Source organism: Ambystoma mexicanum, chromosome 6p (genome assembly GCF_040938575.1).
Source record: "Ambystoma mexicanum isolate Mex_15411 chromosome 6p, UKY_AmexF1_1, whole genome shotgun sequence".
Taxonomy (NCBI): domain Eukaryota; kingdom Metazoa; phylum Chordata; class Amphibia; order Caudata; family Ambystomatidae; genus Ambystoma; species Ambystoma mexicanum.
Window position 1 is genome coordinate 574,798,641 of NC_090935.1, and position 23,207 is coordinate 574,821,847.

General features: G+C 46.6%; 1 protein-coding gene across 2 annotated transcripts in view; it reads left to right on the forward strand.

Annotated features, from left to right (window-relative positions):
* LOC138511606 (E3 ubiquitin-protein ligase TRIM39-like) overlaps positions 1–12,464 on the forward strand; it is a 1,024,620-nt gene extending 1,012,156 nt beyond the window's left edge. For both annotated transcript variants that reach the window (XM_069627393.1, XM_069627392.1), the window contains one exon: positions 8,210–12,464. In XM_069627393.1, the coding sequence (XP_069483494.1) occupies positions 8,210–8,343 (134 nt within the window). In that variant the 3' untranslated portion in view covers positions 8,344–12,464. The remainder of the gene's footprint in view (positions 1–8,209) is intronic.
* Positions 12,465–23,207: the final 10,743 nt, after the last annotated feature.

Here is a 23,207-nt window from a genome sequence, read left to right on the forward strand (position 1 = left end):
GGTAAACTGGTAGATGGTGTAAGTGGTCCTACTACTAGGAACCCTGGCTCCAGTCCAACTGTGGTAGATTCCACATTGGTAAACCTCTTGCCAGAGCATATCTAGTGACTATTCAGTTGACTGAAGGTCCCTCTCTCAACTTCTCAGAAATGCCTGCCATCTTACCTGCCAGAGGTGAAATGGATAGGGCATCTGTCAGTGTGAGTAGGAACGTTCCTAGATCAGACTCCAGACATAGGTTCAGAGAGAGACTCTTGAAGCAATAGGTCTCGAAATCAGGCTGCCTTAGCCAAGTCTAAAGGCAAGCCTAAGCCAACAGGCGGAAGGAGAAAGAAAACACCCAAGAATAGGGAAAGAAAATATTCCCCATACTATACCTACTACTGATGATGAGGTTGAGGTAGTTGGCCATATCCCTGGACCTGACGAGGATAAGGGAGTGTCAGAAACTCTCTATTCCCATGAGCACCCTGCACTGCCAAGCTTACTTGAAGAAGAGGATTACTCTAAGGAGGAGAGTAGCAAGGATCAACACGAATAAAAACACCATTAAAACACCTCTGGAGAAAGAACTGCTTCCAATTAGAGGATGGCCCTCCTGTGAAGCAAAGAATCCAACAGGAAGGTGGATTACTAGGTATTAAGCTCACAGAGCCCACTAGAAGAGACCATACAAGGTTGGTGATTCCACAGGATGCGTGGCCCTTCCTCCCACTTTTGGTGCATGAAGTACCCCTTGCAGTTCATCTTAGCATTGAGATAACTTAAGAGAGGTCACCCGTGGAATCTTGTTGTTCCAAGATAGGGGGCCCAGTGAAAACCACTACAAGGGTTGCACTTTCTGCTAGCAATATGACAAAAGTGGAATAGGGATTCGGAATCCATTAGCACCACTGCCAGTAGTGGGCGTGCCCTTTTTTTTAGATAGGGGCTTACCTTGTTAGTCTTCTGCACTCATTTACATCCTCAGGCAGTATGAGTATCCTAGAGGTTGCTGATCACACCACAAGAGATCCTGAAGACAACCCACTCATAGTAACTGCCAAATCATTCCCTATAGCTTTTCTAGAGACCTTTCCCTGGGGTACCTTCCCTGTCACAGGCAGCCGCTTCATGTCTAGTTCTAGCAAGGACAAGTGGCAGGAAGATGAGGTGGCTTATCATTTGCCATCTTCATATCCTCCACAGTTATTTTGTCTGATTGAAAGATTGTTTGGAACTCTCGGAAGTATGACTGGAGCCATTGAGGAGCCCCAAAGAATCCAGTGGGAACTTCTCTTGTCATACTTATTCCAAGCAATCCCGACCCTGAATTCATGGTCTGGTCCTTACAGGGAAGTTGAAAACCTCAGTAAGGGAAACTATTCAGTGGACCTTCGAAGACCTAGAAAGCCTCCCATAGAGTTCCATATAACTAGATTAAAAGATGTCATACTTAGGGTTGAAATAGGAGCCCTGTTCCTGGTTACAGAATGGGAGACAGAGAAATCTGAATGTCTCCCTGGCCTGCTTCAGGGCAGCCCTTCTCACGGCTTCATTGAGGGTGACCTAGAGTCTCCTCCTCTGACCCTACAACAGCAAGGTGCAGTGAGTTGTGGACTGTTAGACCAACGCAGGTCTTACATCATGATTGAGGTCAACACAATGTTAGATCTAGGAGTGATAGGTATTCGATTAGTCCTTGGTCTAGTCCAGTGGTTCTGGTACCAAAACCGAGAATGTCTGATTTGAGATTCTGCATGGATTACAGTGCTTTTAATGCTATCGCCAAGATAGATGCACATCCCCTTCTATGAACCGATGAGTTAGTGCATAAGCTAGGTGCTGCGAGTACCTTAGCACCTTTGTTCTTACTGTAAATATCCCTGAGAGACAATGCCAAGGGGAAGGCAGCATTGTCAACACCTGATGGACATTACCAGTTGAGGGTATTGCCCTTTGTCTTCAAGAATACACCTGCTACTTTGTAAAGGTTGGTCAATCATGTCCTGAGTGGGTTGGATGAATTCTGCAAGGCTTATCATGATAATATAGCAGTTTTCAGCCCTACTTGGGAAGAACAGGTTAGACACCTTGGGATTGTGTTGCAGGCACTTCAGCAGGCCCAACAGACCATAAAGGCTACCAAGTGCCAGATTTGTCAGGGTTCAGTGACCTACCGTGGGCATGAGGTTGGTGGAGGCAAGATTCAGCCTCTCCCCAGTAAAGTACAGGCTGTACAAGACTGGGAAGAACCTACAGCCCAAGCCCAGGTGGGAGATTTTCTAGGCCTCACTGGATATTACCCAAACTTCATGGCACACTATGGAAACATAGATGCCCCTCTGACTGCCCTCACAACTCCTAGGAATCCAAAGAAAGTCACTTGGGCTGAGGCTTGTGAGAAGGTCTCCCAATGCCTCAAGAATTCAGTTTGCCAGGCCCCTGTTCCCAGGGCACCTGATTACAAGAGACCTTGTATTATGCAGACAGATGCCTCTGACACTGGGAGGTGTCCAGTGATAAGGTAGCCTGGGGAATGGCCACCAGGGTGCAACATTTCCCAAAAAATGCACCCTCAGTAAATTCAAACACTTTCCCCAAATATTGTAGGTTTGGAGTTTATAATATAAAATTATACCCATCCTAGAATATCTGGGGAAAGTATTTGAGGGGTCAGGAAAAAAAAGGTCACCTATCTGGTGATTGTTTCCATGCAACATTATCACATGAATCCCACTGGCATAGGTTCTGTGCTTTCACAGTTAGATGACAAAGGCAGGGGATATCCTATTTGATTTATTAGTTACTAGCTTAAGGGCAGAGAGCTCAGGTGGGCAACTCTGGGAAAGGAATATCTTTCCATATTGTGGGCCCTTCGGGGGCTAAAACCCTACCTCTTTGGGACTCACTTCACTATGCAGACTGCACATAAGCCCCTAAAGTGGCTAATGAACATGAAGCAAGAGAATCCTAAATTGCTCAGGTGGCCCATAAGCCTTCAGGGCTTTGACTTTACCATTGAACATAGAACAGGTGTACAACATAGCAATGCTGATGGCCAGTCCAGGATGTATAGGTAAATGGACCAGAAAATCTATCCAGGGGTGGATTTGATCCTCCTGTCCCTAGTCAGGGGATGAGGGGAGTGTTAGGAAAGATTTCTCTTTTGGTTATTTTCCCTCCTTAGTTCTATGAATGTTTTGCTTTTGTTTTTGACCCTGCCCTCACTTTTACAGGAAAGTATTGCCTTTAGCTTCAGTCCACCGGGCCTTTTGCTCGTTTTGTTAAGGGGGAACTGGTCAGTACTCAGACTATCAGTATTGGAAAACTATGTTTACCGTTTGACTATTACTCTTTTGTAACTTTTTAACATTGCACACAGCAACTTACAATTCAGTGTAATGAGTATACATTAGTATTGCCAATCTTTTACACTTGGGATTTTTGATTCCTTTCATGCGTGCCTGAAGACAAGCAGGTAAAACATAGAGGTGATGGTTGGAAGGTATAGAATTAATCTTAACCCTCTGGCAATTGCTCTGGGCAACCCTCCAGACCATCATTCTTAACCTGCCAAGCCATTACAAAAAGGGGAAAGACCATATGCAAATCAGGCTCAGTCCCACCCCCATAGGAGCAGTCCAGCCCAACCTGCTATGCCACATCCCTTCTGCACGAGACCACAAGCATCCCCAAACATGTTTCGGCCTCATTGGGCATCATCAGTCAATAGAAGGTTTGGTCTCTAGGCCCAGCAGGCATGGGACTCATGTCTGGGCATAACCGTACCAATCAAGGTGACAAAGCAAAACAAAGAGGTGATGGCTGGAAGGTATAGAATTCATCTTAAAACTCTGGCAATTGCTCTGGGCAACCCGCCTGCCAAGCCATTAAAGAAAGGGGAAAGACCATATGAAAATCAGGTGTGGTCCCACCCACAAAGGGGCAGTCCAGCCCGAACTGCTAGGTCACAGCCCTTCTACAAAAGAACGCACGCATCCCCAGCCATGTTTCTGCATCATCATTGAGGAGTAGCTTGGGTCTCTAGGCCCAGCAGGCACAGGACTCACATCTGGGCCTACCCTTTCCACTAGGGGTGACAAAGCAAAACAAAGAGCTGATAGCTGGAAGGTATATTATTTATCTTAAACCCCTGCCATTGCTTTGGGCAACCCTCTAGATCATCACTCTTTGCCTGAAAAGCAATTTCCGAAAGGGGTAAGAGCATATGCAATTCTGGCATGGTCCTACCAGCAAAAGGGGCTGTCCAACCTGAACTGCTAGGTCACATCCCTTCTGCACCTGACCACAGGCATCCACAGACATGTTTTGGACTCATTGGGCATCATCAGTGGGGAGTAGCTTATGTCTCTAGGCCCAGCAAGCACAGGACCCATGTCCGGGCATACCCGCCCCACTCGGGTTTGCAAAACAAAACAAAGCATTGATGGCTGAAAGGTATAGAATAATCTTAATCCCCTGGCAATTGCTCTGGGCAACCCTCCAAACAATCACTCTTCACCGGCCAAGCCATTACAGAAAGGGGAAAGACTATCTGCAAATCAGGCTTGGTCCTATCCCCAAAGGGGTAGTCCAGCCCGAACTGCTAGGTCACATCACTTCTGCACAAGACCACAAGCATCCCAGATATGTATTGGTGTCAGAAGCGAGGACTAGCTTGGGTCTCTAAGCCCAGCAGGCACGGGACCCACATCTGGGTATACCCGTACCAATCAGGGTGACAAAGCAAAACAATGGTGGTGATGGCTGGAAGGTATAGAAATAATCTTAAACTGCTGGCAATTGCTCTGGGCACCCCTCCAGACCATTGTTCTTCACATGCCATGCCATTAGACAAGCAGGTGTCAGCAATTATACCTTTACCATTTTCGTGTTATTTCTAGTGTGCACATTTGAGTTTACCTCGTATGCCCTAAAATGGTCACGTCACAATATTTTTGCTTGTTCTTCATGCCTTGCCAGGTCAGAAAATAAATGCCATATAAGGTCATGCACTTGGCCGGAAAAGCTGCTGCCTTTGCGTGCTAGTGATGCCTTTTTGTGGGTGTGGCTCTGGAAGGGTCAGCGACTATCTCGTCCCAGTCCACATTCCTGGCGCTTGAAAGTCTGGGTGTGGGGCATGAGGAAACCAACAGTGGTTGTTGATTGGAGCACTGCTGGCTGTTTGAATGGTACAATTGGTGGGCTTGGATTATCTCCCAGGTTGGATTTTGGATAGGAAGAGGACTCCTGCAGCCATTTATTTAGATCAGTGTTGGGGCCAGGACTGGTCAACACTTTACTTATCACACATGATGCCTCCTAATATGGATGGTTAGGAAAATATATTCCACCCTCGGGCCTCTGTTATGTCTTTACCTTCAGCCATGCCCAGCGCTCCAGGTAAGACTCTGAAGTTGGAGTGTTTTACTCGATATTATTTGAAGAGGGAAGTGATGTGATATTTTAGGAGAGTAAAAGTAGATTTTAGCATATACAGATACATTTTTGTCATCCATACTTCTTTGCCCCAAGGCAATCATGCAACATAAGATACATTGTTTACTCTACAGTTTCTCCTCACATTAGGCACTAATAATATTAGGGCTCATGCTTGTGGCATTGCTTTTCAGATGTCGTGGATCTCTACATATCTGGAACTGTGTGGGTCAAAGCAGTCTCTTATACGTCTCTTATTTTCTACCATTTGTATTTTTACTTCCTGTAATTTTGTCAATGTTAAGAGAGTAAAGGTGGCTGATACAATGCTTATATGTATGGCTAGTTAGAGCAATTTACAGTTGTCCACCTGGAAGGTCTTTAGGAATTGAAAAATAGAACTTAAAAGGACAGGTCAGAGGTGGAACATTTTTTAACAAAAAAATATTTTTAATTACTTAAGACATTCATAAAAACAAGTATTAAAATATTAAATCATTAAACATCCGTTCAAAACATCTGTCATCAAAAATAATTTTTGTGACATATAGCCATTAAATGGCTAACCTTCAATTGGAGCATAGAAAAAAGGCAGGAAATGATAAATCATTGATTACATTCATTAGTATCTTTACAATTAATGCTGATATTATGGCTCTGTCATTATACAGAAACATCTAGTCTTGACATGTTTCAGTTCCAAACCGTCTTATATAAAGAACTTTCATCGGGATGAAGTAATGCGCATCAAATTCCTATTCTGCATCCAGCTTGAGTGAAGGTAGACATACACAGATAACCACGACCTCTTGAGGGTTCTTGTGGAGGCGTGCAATCCTCCTATTGAATTGTATTGAATTGTGGTAGGAACCAGTAGTGTTCCTATTGTGGCTGTAGTGGGAGCTTGCTAGTCTTGCTGTGCGGCAGTGCGGAATAGCCAACCAGTCTGTCAGGAGATGTACAGTAGTAATCTTTGGGACGGGCTGCCTGTCTTCACAGAACCGTCATGCCAGTGTAGTAAGGCACTCTGATCGCCTTTGGGCACAATCCATGCAGGATTGCAGAGTTTGTCACCAGTTTGCTGTGTGGAACCTGGTGTAGGTAGTAACTGTGCCGAACAACCCTCCTATAAATCATCTGTGTGGTGGATAGATAAAGGTCCTTTAACGCCACTGCTGTAGTCCTCTCGAGTGTTTGTCTCGATCGCGGGTATCTCGTAACTCTGAGTAAAGGTCACCTACAGGCCAATGTTGTTTTTTTTCCGAGGCACCACGCCCTTGAAATCCCAGAATGGATCTCACAAAAATGGGGTGACATGTAACAAAGTCTCCTGCCTGAGCTTGGAGCTAGATGGTGGGGTAGCCAAGTGTGCTGGCCTATCGGGCAATAGGCCCATGACGAACCAAAAACACACCATGCTGGTGTGGGCCAGTTTTTATGGTCAAAGTGGGCCACTTTTTTGGCCGATTTGGGCAGTTTGATGAGTTACTTCACTATGCGCATAGTAGTTTTGACCAGTGTTGCTGAATAAATATTCTTTAAAATTGACAATTTGCATCACATTTTATTAATCAATTTATCAAACAGTGTCACAAAATGAATGAATAGCCATTTGTAACGGTGAGCCTCTTTTTCATTGTTGCCTGAGACAATTATATGGCCCAGTCCGACCCTGGTAGCGCCATGTACTGTGTAATGCTGGGCCCTGGGACAGCCTGTGAAATATACCCTGTCTACCCCCACTATGCCAGGTGTGGGAGGCAGGGGCTCACCACACTAATGCTGCGTGGGATGCTACCCCTTTATGTTATGCAAGCCTTTACACAAGGCATTTTCTATGCTTTAGGTTCTCATTATGGGCTCATGAAAATGAGCTCTTTGTACTTCCCTTCAATAAGGGGACACACATTTTGAATGGGGACATTAGAAGGCGGTGACATATCTGCATATCAGATTCCCAATCTCCCACCCTCTTTGCCATGTAATGCATTAAAGATCAGAATTGTTCCTTTTCTACTTTCCAAAAAATGTGCATAGCAATAAAAGCCAGTACTGTACACTATTTATTTCCACCATTAAGATGATGGCAGAAATGGATATATTTTCTTTTAATGTATTCCAAGTGCACTTTCTGTAATACCTCCTGTGGTATTCCAGCCAAAAATAAACATTACTTTTACTCTTGTACCAGCAGCAATACTGGAACGGGGAGTGACTACTCAGATTAGCAATGGTGGCAGTGCAATTTCCCTCATGCTGATTTGCTTTCGGGAATAATGCCAAAGCTGTAATGTGGCACTGTCTGTACACTGGGCGTACACCATACTAGGACAAATGTTATTTGGAGGAAGTTTGCAGACCAACAGAGTATGTTCCTTTAAAAGGCATGGGTAGGATAAGACACAAACGCCAGTTTTGTGGGTAAGGTTGAAATTGTTTATATACAGTAATAATAATAAAAGGGTTAATTAAATAACTCAGTTTAGGATGTCGGTGCTGAATATTAAATGATATCTGGTTCTGATGTTCACGTTTGAGTGTATAGGAAGCTAAATCATCAGTTCCTGGAGCGGGAGCCTGGGAAACCCATCCAGCTGTAGTTATCTTGCTGATCGCATCAGAAGTAGAGTTTTACCAAATGACCACCTTACCAATCGCAAGCATTCACTCAGGAAAACATTTATTATATTTTACACAAAAGCTTTATCGCTTAATGGCATTGATCAAAACAGGTCTATGTTGCCTAAATATGTCATAATAAATGTAATGTCTTCTTCTTTCATCACAGAGGACACAGACGATCTTCCAATTTATGTGGGTGACATCATTACAAATATTGAGATGCTTGATGAAGGCTGGTGGTTTGGAACCTGCAATGAGAATACTGGAATATTCCCTGCTAATTACGTGGAGCGTCTTTAGCCACTACGCCACTGCCGGATGCACCAAGGAACCGAGGCCTGATCATCAAATGAGAAGCCTTCTCATTTGATGATCACCAAACTCCTCATCCAGACATATGAACAATAGTGTACAGTTTCAAAGATGCCAACCAATCAACTGGAAGAATTGGGAAATGAATAGCTGGCCTAGTAAGAAGTGCTGTTCACTGCAAGAAGCCTACATCACTTCACTTCCAAGAAGGAAATATTTGCTGTTGATTGACTCCCAAATACTATTTAAAAGCTTCAAAGATCAATTAATAAAATTGTCTCTAGTTAATTGCCTGGTGCAGCTGCAGATAACATCAAAGGCGTACATGCAAATACACAATTTACGATTATACCCGTAGATGCTGCCTGCTATTCAAGTGGTCCAGAAACTATTGGCTGAAATCTCTTTACAATGTCAGCCCCAACATCTTAAGAGTTCTACCTCAAACATTAAGCACAGGAACTCTGTAAGCAAAAAAGACAACCTTTTTATTTCACCCCACTTTGCTAATAATCCCCTGTTTCCTCTCAGCTGCACGCACGTTCTTGTGTTCCTCAGGGTTAAGGTGCTTTACAGGTCTAGTCAATGTATACCTGTCCCCTATCAGTTAAGTACTTTCTTCTGTTTCCCTAATTTCCTTTTCCTGTGCATTGTACACAGTGTCCCGAGATATGAAACCAGAATGGCAGATTTAATCAATTTGTTATACGTGTTTGGTCCTTGCAATAGGAAAATGTGCAAGGAAGACCATCAGAAGAAACAAACACTGGCATTGGATCATTTAAAAACAGCAGATGACAACAATTAAGTACTTTTATTATGTTATGAAAATACAACAATGTTCAATATGCACACACTATTGTTCTATCATAAAATTAATCAATGCAAATCACAAAGAATACAATTTAGGACAAAATATAAATCGTAAAGAATTCCACCTAAACTCTTCAATGTCTTTCGTACTGTTAGTGTGGAAAATGGGGAACAAACAAAATGTTTACAATATTGCAATCACTGCACATTGAAAGATTTAACCTGTGTGCTTTTTTGCTAAACTGTTTAGTCATTACCAATGTCCTTCTGATTATGTTCCGCTCCAACTGTTTTTATTGCTAATTAGTTGCTGATGGGAATAACCTACTGCTGGACTCCTCCACTTAGCATCCTAAATGCACCAAATGCTGTCTACCCACCTGGCTCGTGTAACTGCTAAATGACCAACTCGCCTGAAGGCCATGTACTTACTTGAATTGTCTAATCTGCAATGTACTTACCTGAATTGTCTAATCTGCAATGTACTTACCTGAATTGTCTAATCTCCATTGTATCAACGCACATTATGTTGTACTAAGTTAAACTAGTTCAAACCTGTTAGTCATGCCCCCAACAGCTTCATACATACGTGCAGCCTGCCTACAGCTAGGGCTGCCTTACTGATCACTATGATCCTCCATGCCTCAGTTACCATTGCCAAAAATGAATATCAAAGTAGAAAATGTATTGCCTCTACTACAACTTAATCTTAATCTTTCAACCACTAATACTGACCTCTATACCTTAGTAGAACTTTACAACCTCACACTTAGCCGTGCTATCGACACTACAGCTCCATTGAAAATGCGTAAAGCCAAGAGACGTGCACACCTCAACTCCTGGTTCACTGCTAGCCTCAAAACCCTACGCAACAACAAAAGAAAAGCTGAAACTTCATGGAAAAACCACCCCTTAGATCTAAACAAAGAATTATTCTTAAAAGCTTCCAGTTGCTATAAGTCGGCAATCCTCCAAACTAAAAGTGACAGGTATAATAATAGAATCACCAACGCTAAATCAGGCACCAGAGAATTATTTAGTATCCTTAGAGCGCTTGAGTCACCTATACCCCCTCCCGAAACGTGCACTAAAGATAAGGCATGGTGCACCAACATACAAGATGCTTTGCTTCACAAAACATCACTTCTCCAAGTTAAAATTGAGAATATAAAACTCAGCATCTCCACTGATGCACTTCCACATGAGTCCCAGCCTTCTACCGCTAAACCATTAATGAAGTAAAAACTTAATAGCTAGCCTCAAACCTACAAGATGTCAGGGTCCCTTCATCACTACCTTCATAAATACATCATTCCCTCTAACCTGAAAGATGCTTGGGTTCTACCACTATTAAAAAAACCTAACCTTGATCCGGACATCCCCACAAACTACAGACCCATGGCTACAGTACCTTTCCTGTGGAAAATTCTAGACAGGGCAGCCTATCTTCAGATACAGGCACACCAAGAAACCAAAAATCTAGTCATGGTACCGAAACAGCCTTACTTGACTTGAAAACACAAATGGATGACCAAAAAGACAAAGGAAGCATAGCCCTACTTCTCTTGTTGGACCTATCGGCCGCCTTCGACCTAGTAAATCATGCACTCATGTGCAATCACCTAACCTCATTTCTCAGATAAAGCCATTGCCTTGATTAAATCCTTCCTTGATAACAGAACGATGAGAGTCTTCGCTCCAACGGCATCAGCTAATTCAGCACTTGTCACTTGAAGAGTACCTCAGGGGTCTTGCGTTTCTCCAATGCTATATAATATATTCACCAAGCCGCTGTTTGATGACTTGGACCATTTGGGTGTCACCTACACTAACTATGCAGATCACCCCCAAATCCTCATCCCTATTACTGAGGACTATGACTCTGATACTAAACTTCTGAATACAATCGATCTTATCATCCAGGCATGGATGGCATACAAAACCTCTGCCTCAATGATGGTAAGACAGAACTGCTGCTCATTGGTTCCCAAATAAGACTAAATAAACTAGACAATCAATGTAAAGCCTTGAACATAGATGGCTTCAACATACTGGTGTCCAAAGAAGTCAAAACACTTGGGTTCTACCTTGATTCATTCTTGACATTGACTAGACAAGTGAAAGCGACTTCATCTGCCACCGCTTATACTTGCAAACTAATAAACACTTGCAAACACTTCCTGTTGACAGCAAGCCGCACTACCTTAGCTAGAGCGGTAATTCTATCTAAATTAGATTACTGTAATGCATTATACTTAGGTACAACCAAGGGAAACTTAAAAAACTGTGAATACTTCAAAATAATGCGCTCAGATCTGCCCTTAACATTCCAAGATCTCATCACATCTCAGCTGCCGGACGCAGCTCCCAGTGGTTGTCAGATAAGGACAGAATCACATTCAAAACATTAGCTCTTACCCATAAACGCCTCTCCAACTCAGCACCCAAATACCTGACATGCAAGTTTACCAAAAACCAATCAGCCCGACCTACCAGATCCTTCCAACTACACTGGGCCTCATTACGACCCAGGCGCTAATGGGTTAACGGCGCCGTAAAAGGCTGTGGCGCCGTTAACCCATTAGCGCCTAATTACGAGGTCCATTTGCGGGACCCGACCTTAATGGCTGGTTTTACCAGCCGTTAAAGTAGGGACCCACAAAGGGACCTTGGTGCTAAGTACGGTGCCGCAATTTGCGGCACCGTACTTAGCGCCTTCCCCATTCCCATTGAGCCCTATGGGGCAAAAATGGGAATGGGGAAGGGCCCATGGTGAATGGGGAATTACCGCCCCGCCAACCTTGGAATGGGGCGGTAATTCCGCCATTCACCATGGCGGACCCCGGCATGGACCATGGTGCTAGTAGCACCATGGTTTAGCGCCGGGGTCATAATGAGGCCCACTGTCTCAGAGTCCCCAGATTTAAGTTACAGAAATCTGGAGGCAGTAGCTTCCCTGTTCTAGCATCAAAACTTTGGAACTCCCAACTTGTGGCCTTAAGAGCAGAACCACCATTCCCCCAGTTCAGAAAAACCGCAAAAAAATGGCTTCTCTCCCAGGAGACTCCTTAAATATATGTTTCTTCCTGCTATTTCGCATGTAATTGATCAGCCGCAGGTCTTGTACATATTTTGTATCTAATTCTTATATTGCTATCTGTTAATTTGATGTATCCAATTCCCATATTGCCTATGGCTTGTATATAACGTATCTATGGATATCAGTGTCCCTGTATCAATGTTACGCAATGCGCCCAGATACCAGGTGCGCTATATAAATAAACAATTTAATTAAATTCAGTAGTCTCTAAATCAAAAATGATACTATGGATTTAATAAAATGCACACTTAAATATCCACCACATATAGGTACGCCAGTTGACATATTTTTCAGTCTGACAGGTGATTTTTAGACCAAAAAGATACATTGAAGGGTGCACGTTTTTTACTCACATATATCCTTTTTTCCACACAGTATAGAGTAGGAGTAAAACAATTCCTGCAAGATCTAATCACAGATTGAAAAGGAAAATTTAAATAAACAGCAAGTATTTGTCCAAACCAAGTTCATCCCAGGACATTGGGGAAAGAGATATTCCAAGCAAGCGACGCCTGTGGGTTGAATGTATTACACTATTACTGGGTATTCTTGGAACTATGAGACGCCGGGGAAGCCACAGGTACACACAGATAAAGGAGGCAGTGATTCAGGGAAGTCCAGAGACATGCACCAGAGGAATCTGTAAAGTCAGTATTTGTCAAGGCGGTTAGATGTGGTGTGCCTTAACTAATTTGTACACTGATGGGGTTAATGAAACCTGATAATCCAATACCTGAGTTCTTGACAGTGAGGGGTAAGGCCAGCCTGGCGAGGACAGTAAGAGTGGACTGGGCAATGAACACAGGGCGGACCAGCGACCGATAATTGCACAATCCACAAACAACAGTAGACACCTAAACTAGCATGAGGCAAGCGACTGGTGTGAACTCAATGTTTAGTAAACCACAGCTGGAAAACAAGTACTGTACAGTGTACACAGAAACAGCACGTGAAACAAAAAAAGGAGAATCCACGCAGTTCCAGTGGGGAAAACAGTATAAGATGAAACTTTCCCTATGCAGCCTGTATAAGAGATGGACAGGTCATTAAATCACATGTTATCCTCTTTGATGCAGTGAAACAAAAGTCATACATACGAAGCTGGGAGAAGAAGGCTGCAGAAAAAGGCCAGCACTCCTCTTAGCAGCTCTGCTGCGATCGCACCTGAAAGCTGAGGCTGAATCAGCTGTTCGTCTTTGTTTTGTTTTGCACGGATTCAGAGATTTCATTTGCCGCGTGTTCCAAGGCAAATAAGATGGCCGTCACCGACGACAGCACCATAGCAACCAATGCCGCCCTGAAGCCCAGGAACATCACCGCCACAGGCTCGAGTGCCTATTCGCTCCCGCAACTCGCCTGGCCCTCCCCTCCTGCTTTAAATGGAGGGAGACTGGGCCGTGAGGCGAAGCCGGGAGAAGAAGGCCGCAGAAAAAGGCCAGCGCTCCTCTTAGCAGCTCTGCTGCAAGCGCGCCTGAAAGCTGAGGCTGAATCAGCTGTTCGTCTTCGTTCTGGATGCACAGATTCAAATATTTAATTTGCCGCATGTTCCAAGGCAAATAGGATGGGCGCCGCCGACGCCAGCACCGTAGCAACCAATGCCGCCCTGAAGCCAGGGAACATCACCACCGCAGGCCCGAGTGCCTATTCTCTCCCCGACTCGCCTGTCCCTCCCCTCCTGCTTTAAATGGAGGGGGAGTGGGCCATGAGGCAAAGCCGGGAGAAGAAGGCTGCAGAAAAAGGCCAGCACTTCTCTTAGCAGCTCTTCGCTGCTCGCTGTCTGCCCCATGCCCCGAAATGCTGCCCGTTCCCTGAGGTAAGAAGATCCCCAACTCCTTACCTCTGCAGCCCCACTCGATCACTTCTAGATGCAAACATCTAAGATCACGCACGCACACAGCCTCACCTAACGCACTACCACCGCCCACAAGCACACGTAATGCTTGCCTACAATCTAGATCGATTGCTGCATCTCGCATCGCTTGCCCAGTTGTCTCAAACCCACAACCGAGGCACGGTGCGACGATCGCTGCCGCTCACCACCTAACTACCTCGCAAGGCTCTCGCCCCTCGCCCAGCCTAGTTACCACAATGCTACCATAGCATTTAACAATCTGCTTGCCACCCTGGACATGAGCGCCCCCAGAGAGGAAAATGAGAGCCCCACTATTGCCAAGTCTTCTACCTTAACCATGCCATGTATTGATGCACATGCCACTGTATCTATGCCTGTAACCCCTGAAAATGGGAACCCCACTATTGCCAATTATTCTACCTTAACCATGCATGTATTGATGCACATGCCACTGTATCTATGCCTGTAACCCCTGAAAATGGGAGCCCCACTATTGCCAATTCTTCTACCTTAACCATGCAATGTATTGATGCACATGCCACTGTATCTATACCTGTGCCTCCATGATACAAACCACTACTCCTACCACCCCCCACCCCCACCTCAAATGTGCCTTGATCAACGCCCGGTCTATCAATGCCCATGCCCTAGACATTCACAACCTCCTCACCACCAACGACCTAGACCGCCTCCTGGTCACTGAAACGTGGCTACATGAAGCCTCAGGCCCCGCACTCTCCCTTGCACTCCCACCTGGCTATGCTGTCACCAGACAAGACTGCCCTACCAAAGGTGGAGGAGTTGCACTAACAGCCAAAGACTCCATCATCATCAGAAAGACTGACAAAACTACTAACGACAACAGTGATTATCTCCAACTCAAACTCACCATCTCTCACCACTGCACCATTATGCGTCATCTTATCTATCACCCACCAGGCCCTCAAGGTGACTTTCAGTTTTCCCTCACCCACTTTCTGACAGACAATCTAAAGAAATCAACCAAAGCCATCCTCCTTGGTGACATCAACCTAGGCCTAAATGACACCAAAGATCCTGCCTCCAAATCACTGAATACATCCCTTGAAACCCTAGGATTTATAAACACTGTCACAGACCCCACCCACTCCTTAGGCAGAACACTTCACTGGATCGCCCAGCACAACTGCCCTCTCACAATCACAGGTAATACTCCTACCCCTTGGTCTGACCACCACATCATAATCTTTAATATCCATACCACCAGTTCCCCACCCCACCCCCCTCAACCCCTGCCACCGGCCCTCACAAGAAGCACCCGCCTACTCACAAAAGAGGGACTCCTACCATTCCTACAGGGACCTGCCTTCAGACCACCCTTTTCCAATGACCCAGAAACCCTTGCGCAGAACTATAACACTGCCATCTCTGCAGCAATCAACTCCATTGCCCCGCTCAAACCTCGGAAAACTAAACTTACTAGCCACACTAATACCTGGTTCACCCCAGACCTCCTCAAACTCTGTAAGGACAAATGCTCTGCTCTAGCACGCTGGCAGTCTTTCCATGATGACACAGACAAAATTGACTTCAAATCACGTTCCAAAGAATATAAAAAGGCCATCATCCAAGCCAAATCATTCGAATCCAGAATCACTGAAGCAAAATCCAACACTTAGGAAATGTTTACCATATTTAGGTAGCTTGAGACCCCCACACCCCAAAACTTTACCAAAGATAAGGCCTGGTGTGATGGCATTCAAACAGCCATGCGTAACAAGCTGAACCTGCTTCAAGCTAAAATTATGAACACCAGACTTACGCTCCCCACCCCCCTTACTCCCGCTACCCCCAGCCTCTCGGATGCCTCCCCTACCTACTCATTCAAAACCAACCAGGAAAAAGACATCATCAACTTAATGAAAGGCATCAAACCCTCCAATTGCAAAGGTGACCCCTGCCCCGCCACCATTATCAAGGACTGTGCTGACTCCCTCGCACCATTTCTGATGGCCATTTTCAACGCCTCCTTCTCCACACGGAAAGTCCCTTCATCCCTCAAGGAAGCATGGGTCAGGCCTCTCATAAAGAAACCCACACTTGACCCCACATCACCTAACAACTACAGGCCCATTACCACCATCCCCTTCCTTCTTAAAATTCTGGACAAGGCAGCATAACTGCAAGTTCAGCACTTCCTCGAGAAAATAAACTCCTAGGACTGAAACAATCCAGGTTTCGCCCCAAACACGGGACTGAGGCCGCCCTACTCAACCTTAAAAACCAGATGGCCAACGCAAGAGACCAAGGCAAACCGGTCCTGCTTCTTCTCCTCGATCTCTCTGCCACATTCAACCTCGTAGATCAAGACGTCGTATGCCATCCCCTCACATCCACAGCCAACTTCTCTGCAGAAGCCAGTACATGGATTACCTCATTCCTACAAGGTAGGACCATGCAGGTCTTCTCTGATCTAGCCACTGCTTCACCTACCATCATGTTATGTGGTGTACCGTAAGGTTCCTGCCTCTCTCCCACCCTTTAAAACATCTTTACTCACCCCCTCTTTCCTCTTTCTCATCCTTGACGCCATTGGGATCTCCTACACCAACTACGCAGATGACACGCAGATCCTCCTCACACTTACAGGGAACTATGACACTGACTCCACGACTCTCAACAACATCTACAACACCATCCTAACATGGATGGCTGCTAACAGTCTCTGCCTCAACTCGGCCAAAACCGAACTCCTACTTGCAGGTTCCCCAGACACCCTAAAAAACCCTGATGCCCAGTTTAGCCACTTCACCATCGACTCCACCAAAATCCCAGTATCCGATTCAGTAAAAACCCTAGGCGTCTACTTATACTCTAATCTATCCATGACTAGGCAAGTAAATGCTATTGCCTCCTCGGCTGCCTACCATGCAAAACTTCTCAATGCAGTCGGGCCCTTCCTCTCCAATGACACCTGCACAAACATAGCTAGAGCCATCACTGTATCCCAGCTGGATTACTGCAATGTTCTCTTCCTAGGGACCTCCACAAAAAAACTTGAGAAACTGAAAGTAATTCAAAACAGTGCCCTACGTGTAGCACAAGGCATCTCCAAAAGAGAGCACATCACTGTTGCCAAAAGAGCATCCCACTGGCTGCCCATAAAGGAGAGGATCATCTTCAAAGCCCTGACCCTCACCCACAAATGCATCCACCTCTCCGCACCAGCCTATCCGTCTCAAAGAATCCACCCTGCCTCCTCCACAAGACTGACTAGGACCCCCTATGCCAACATGCTCACCGTACCCAGGGTAAAAAGGGCTAGGGCAGATGGCGCCAGCTTCCCCTACCTGGCCTCCCTACACTGGAACGCCCTAACCACTGCCCTGCGAGCCGAACCATCACTCACTGCCTTCCGTAAGGCCATGAAAACCACCTTGTTCGCCTGATCACCCCTACGTTCTAATGTGACTTCCATCCCTTCCCCAGGGATACTGCGAATTATGTACGCCTTCTATGCATAATATGTATAACATCCATGATATCTAATGCCTTAAATGCGTGCTTACTGTAACTAAGGGCCTCATTCCGAGGTTGGAGGTAAGGGATAAACAATGCCGATAAAGGATTACCGGCATCGCTTACCGCTACGGGCTATTCTGACCAGCCAAACCGCTCATTAGCGGCATCGTAAAGTGCGGTGCCTCTAAAAGCGGCATGGGCGCGTGCACGCGGGCCATCATGCCCACAATAGCGGCATGCCGTAAACTGGAGGAGAACACAAGTGAAGCGGACATGCAAATACCGGCATCATGAAGGCGCAAAAAGTGGTTACCAGCGTGCCGTAAATACCGGCATCTCTGACCAACCGTAAAATGCCATGTCCAGTGTTCCCAACTGCCACAGGTGCACACCATCAGCACAGGTAGAGGCAATGGAGTCTGGGCCTGACCAAAAGGAACACATCCACACACCACACCCCTTACCACACCAAGATCAATCCAATAGTAGCATCAACACTTCAGCTGGAGGACATGCATGAATTGCAACATCAGAAACAACACCAACAACAACAGGCACCACAGAGGAGACGCAGCAGGAGAAGGAGGGTGAGACAGGCCCTGCATGCCCCACCAGTGCAGCCAGCATAACCACACATGCAGCCCCCAATCCCAAACATCAGAGCCAGACCCTCCAACCCAACCCCGCAGCACAACCACAACCTGTACCGGCTGGACCAGGACACTATCAACACCATTGTGGACATGATACACGACTGTCAGCCTCATTGAAATATGCACCACTATCCCCCCTCTACTGAAGGTAGTGTTGGTGCTCCACTTCCTTTCCACAGCCATCTACCATCACACAGTGTGGTACATGCATGGCATATCCCCACCCTCATTCACTTGCAACCTGAAGCAAGTGATGGATGCCCACCTCAAGCACACAACGGAATACATATCCCTAACACAGACTCCCCAGGAGATTCTAGAAACAAAAGGTGGCCTCCATGCCATGGAGGTGGGTTACCGCAATCACAAACTATACCACTACAAACAGGTGCAGATGGAAGGTGACGCAAGCAAAATCATTGCACATTGTTGTGCCCGATATCCTGGATCAATATCAGGAATGCCGCGTGTCACCATGGGAAAAATCAGCACAGAATGCCTAACATTGCAGAGCCTACTGCCAACGCTCCCCATCAGAAAATCCTACAGAACACAACACATCGCTAAATTTACACAAACACAGCACTATGCGTACACAATGCATGAGCTACATTACAGCAGAGCACACTGTGTATCATCTTGAAGATACAACCCACACCATAATTCCATGGCACAGCACATTGAGGGCCTAAAAATGGCGTGAATTCAACCAGGGACATGTGCATGTGACCAACGATAATCTGCCGGCATGTGTGACTAGTACAGCTGTCCATCATCAATTGGCTGACATATAGCTTTTAATGCCTCCCATGGAGGTGGCAGTGGCTATCCCTTGATGTCGTGGCTCATCACCCCTGTCCGAAACACACAGAACAGGCATGAGGAGGACTACAATCGACCCCACATCCTGACCCGTGTGGTCATTCACCAGACCTTTGGCCTGTTGAAGGCATGGTTTTGCTGCCTTAGGCCGTCAGGTGGGGCACTCCTATACAGACATGAGAAGGTGGCCAAGACCATCATGGCATGTGTTATGCTGCACAACATGTTTATCCGACACAACGTACCCCTGACATTGAACTGCTACCACCTGGTGATGATGAAGGGGATGAAGAAGAAGTGGCTGCACATCATTGAGGTGCTGATGCACAGGAGGGAAGTGTTGTGCGTCAGTCGGTGATTGCACAATATTACTGACAGACATGGCTGCAGTGGGTGACATGATATGCTGACAGAGGCCACTGGGTGTGTGGGTAGATGCACACTATGCACTGTATATGATTAAATGACACATGCGCAATGATGAATGTCCACTCAGGTCTTTCTTTTGACACAAAGGGTGTATTAAATATAACAATGATAACGATAGTGCAAAAACCCTCCACCACCCTCACCCCCGTACCCCTCCCCCCACAAAACCCCCACACACCTTCACCCCCCTCGCCCTCCCAGCACAACTCCCCCACACATGTCCCATCAAGTCTCCAATGCCTACATGAGGCTGCCAAGACTGTCAATTCGCACTCCCAGGCCCAGGTGGCGGCAGGTCTGGCTGGCGCAGGGTGCATGCAGACCTGCGGAGCGGGCTCGTCTTGGTTGAGCTCGACGATGAAGGTGCTGTCGCCTGCTCGGATTGGGTAGCCGGATGCCCTGCCTCCATGGCATCGGCTGTGCGGCCTAGTACCTGGCGGAGGGCGTAGACCTCCTCGCAGAGGCAGCTGGTGTTTTCGGCAAATATTTTGCCCATGGAGGTGGTGTTCTCCGAGATGGACCTGCCTAGAGAGGCAATGTTCTCCCGCCACTCCTGCCTAGCCAATGTGTTGTCCTCTACAAACTGCCGCACTAGGGCAGTCAGCTGTTCTGACCGCTGCGGCCCTGCGGGTGCACCGGTGGAGGTTGATGGTTTCTGGCTGTTCTGCTCAGCCTATTCAGCCTCAATACTCCGCAAATGGGACTGAAGTGCCCTTCCATTTGCTCCTGCACAGACTGCTCCGGGGTGGTGGCGTGGTCAGTTTCAAGGGAAGATATTTGGGGGGATGCTGGTAGAGTGGGCGTGCAGAGGACTTCAGATGCATCGCCCTCAACGGGCACCCATACCTCATCCTGCGGGTCCTCCACAGCCTGGGGTGCTCTGGCTGCCACCTCCCCAGCCAGACTGCACTCCTCAGAGTGTGGTGCATCACCTGATTCCTCAGGCTGGCCAATGGGTGTTTGTGCTTCGGCCTCTACGGCCCTTGGCGGCACCGGTGTATTGGCAACCTGGGGTGTCTTGCCTGGTGGTGCACGGCGGCCCCTGGGTTGTCCCTTCGAGGTCAAGGGGCGGTTGGCGTCATCCCGGGACCTCTTCCGGGGTGTGGTCTTTGCAGGGGTAACGTCCTGCCCATCGCTATCACGATCAGAGCCTGTGGGGGTCGAAGAGAGGGACGGCATGAGTGATGTTTTGATAGGCATCATACATAAATTGGGACAATTGATCATCCATACAATTGAGGGTAATAGGCATTTGTGTTTGGATGAGCACGCTGTTTGATACATGGGTGGGTTATGCAGGCATACGTCGGGGTCACTCATATTGGCCTAGAGCTATGCTATCTGACATGCATATTACTTGGGGTCTGCATGCTGTGTGACTCATGGCATTTACATATTTGTGTGGTATGTGTCAGGTACGGCATTGCCTTGCAGCAGGCATCTGCATGTGTCTGTGATGCATCCGCCTACTTTGATGGGAGTGTGTGTGTTGGACCATGGCTTGACTCTTTGGACTGACATATTGGATGACTTTCATCAGACTCGGCATTACAGTGTTTGCTTAGGACACTCACCTCCATCGGCCGATGTTGTGGCACCACACCCCATCTCGCCAACACCTTCTATCCCCTCCATTCCGATCATGCTGGCGCAGATGTCCTCCCATGGGGTCAGCTTGATGGGTGAGCTGGGACCTCCTCCTGTTGCCATTGCCTGGCTCCTGTTAACTGAGAGTATATTTCTTACTATGAGACGCAAGTCGTCCCAGTGCTTACGCCAGTCTTTGGTGGTGCGTGGGGTGTTTCCAACAGCACTAACTTTCTGAGCAACAAGTGTCCAGATCTCCTTTTTTTCAAAATTGCCTCCCTCTTCATGCTGTTGGCAAGACTATCCCAGCATGCTCCTGCAGTGTCCCGGCCAGCATCTCCAGCTCATCCTCATTGAATCTCTCCTTGCGCTGGTGGGCAGCTCCTTGGGCATTGTGGTGTGTTTGGAGAAGTTATTCAGACAAACAGCAGAGTCCCACAGGTCCTGTGTGGTGAGGATGACAATGGATCGCGTTTTTAAAGATGGCCGCCGTGCTCCTTCTCGTTCCTGTGCGATGACGCTACTTCCGGTTCCACTTATTTACGGTGACCGTTAATAACGGTGACCGCTAATTACTTTCACTGCTATTAGCGGTCACCGCTATTGCTGCATTGGTCCATGACGGTAGTGCTATCTGCGCTATGCATGATGCCGCTAAGGGCATATTTCGTGCCTTTAACTGCATGGCGGTAATGCCCTTACCAGCATGGCGCAAAGCTCGTGCCCGCGAAGTCATAATAGTCCTCTATTAGCGGACTAATGACTGCACGGATGCGCTATTTACGCCCAACCTCGGAATGAGGCCCTAAGTCTCCTGCAAGTAACAGCGCCACAATGCCCCTGGGCTGTCTGTGCGCTATATAAATGTAAAAATAAATCAAATAAATAAATGATAACTGCTGGTGGAACTGGCCTCTCTGCTCAGTGACTAATCCTGGGGCGGCTAATTAACAGGACCTTCTGGTGTTCCAGAGGCAGAAAACCTTGACCGCCAGGAGTGACTTACAGCAAACTGAGGACTGAACTTGGAGAACATCCCTAATTAGCCTACTGAGATTGGAATGCCTAAGACTCTTCAGTAGTTTAAAACAAGAATACCTTTTATTCAAAAGAATCAATGCCCCTGAGCCCTCCTCCCACTTTCCAAAATCCATCGGAGTCTAGGCAACCCACGATGAGGTTCAGGTACTGAGAATAAATCATTAGAGGTTTTGCCCTTTTTCATGGTACGTTTAATGGGATGCAAAGTGAGTTTGCATTACCAACAAACACGTTGAACCTGGCCTAATTCACAGAGCGGTGCAAAGTGTATTTGTGAAATGCAAAGTTACTTTTCACGGCAAAAGTACTCTTTGCACCATGCTAAATGGGCCTTATTTTCGGTGCAAAGAGTACTTTTGCAGAGCACTACAAAAATACACTTTGCACAGGTCTGTGAATTAGGCCCGGTTCGATGTGTTTGTTGGCAGTGAAAGGTCACTTTGCTCCACTCTAAACGTTCCACGAATTAGGCCATTTGTCTGGAACAGAGAAAAGCAGCTATCAGAGAACTTATCTTGGTTGAAATACATTTCTTTACAGTGATGTTTACACATAAAAAAGGGCAAGGGAGTCAGAACATGAGGGAAGAAAGATTTCTAAAGGTAAAAAGACAACCTGAAATGTGAGACTCAAGGGACCTCTGGCGGTGATCAGAGGTAGTGCAGTCCATCTGACAAAATTGCATACTTAGAGTAAATGTCAAATCAGAGCAAGGAACTCAGCGAGCAGAAAGCGAAATTGCAGGTGGGAAGTGCATCAGATATGCAAAATCTCCTGTGTCCCAGGAGATCAAAGGCGCCAGGGCACCAGGCGACAGCTTAGCTTCCACAGACAGAGCCCATTATCGTGCTTTCAGGAACACCAGAAGAGGAGGGGAGAGAAACGGCAATGCCATACTAGACCGCAGCACCGGGGAACTTCATAAGTGCGAGGAAGAGGGAACGGTAAAAGTGCCAGCGGGGAGGTGACAGGGGAAGTACAGTTAACTCACAAGTGCAGCCAGAGGGTGGCTCATAAGTGCAGAGAGAAGGGACTGTAGGGTTGCAGATACAGA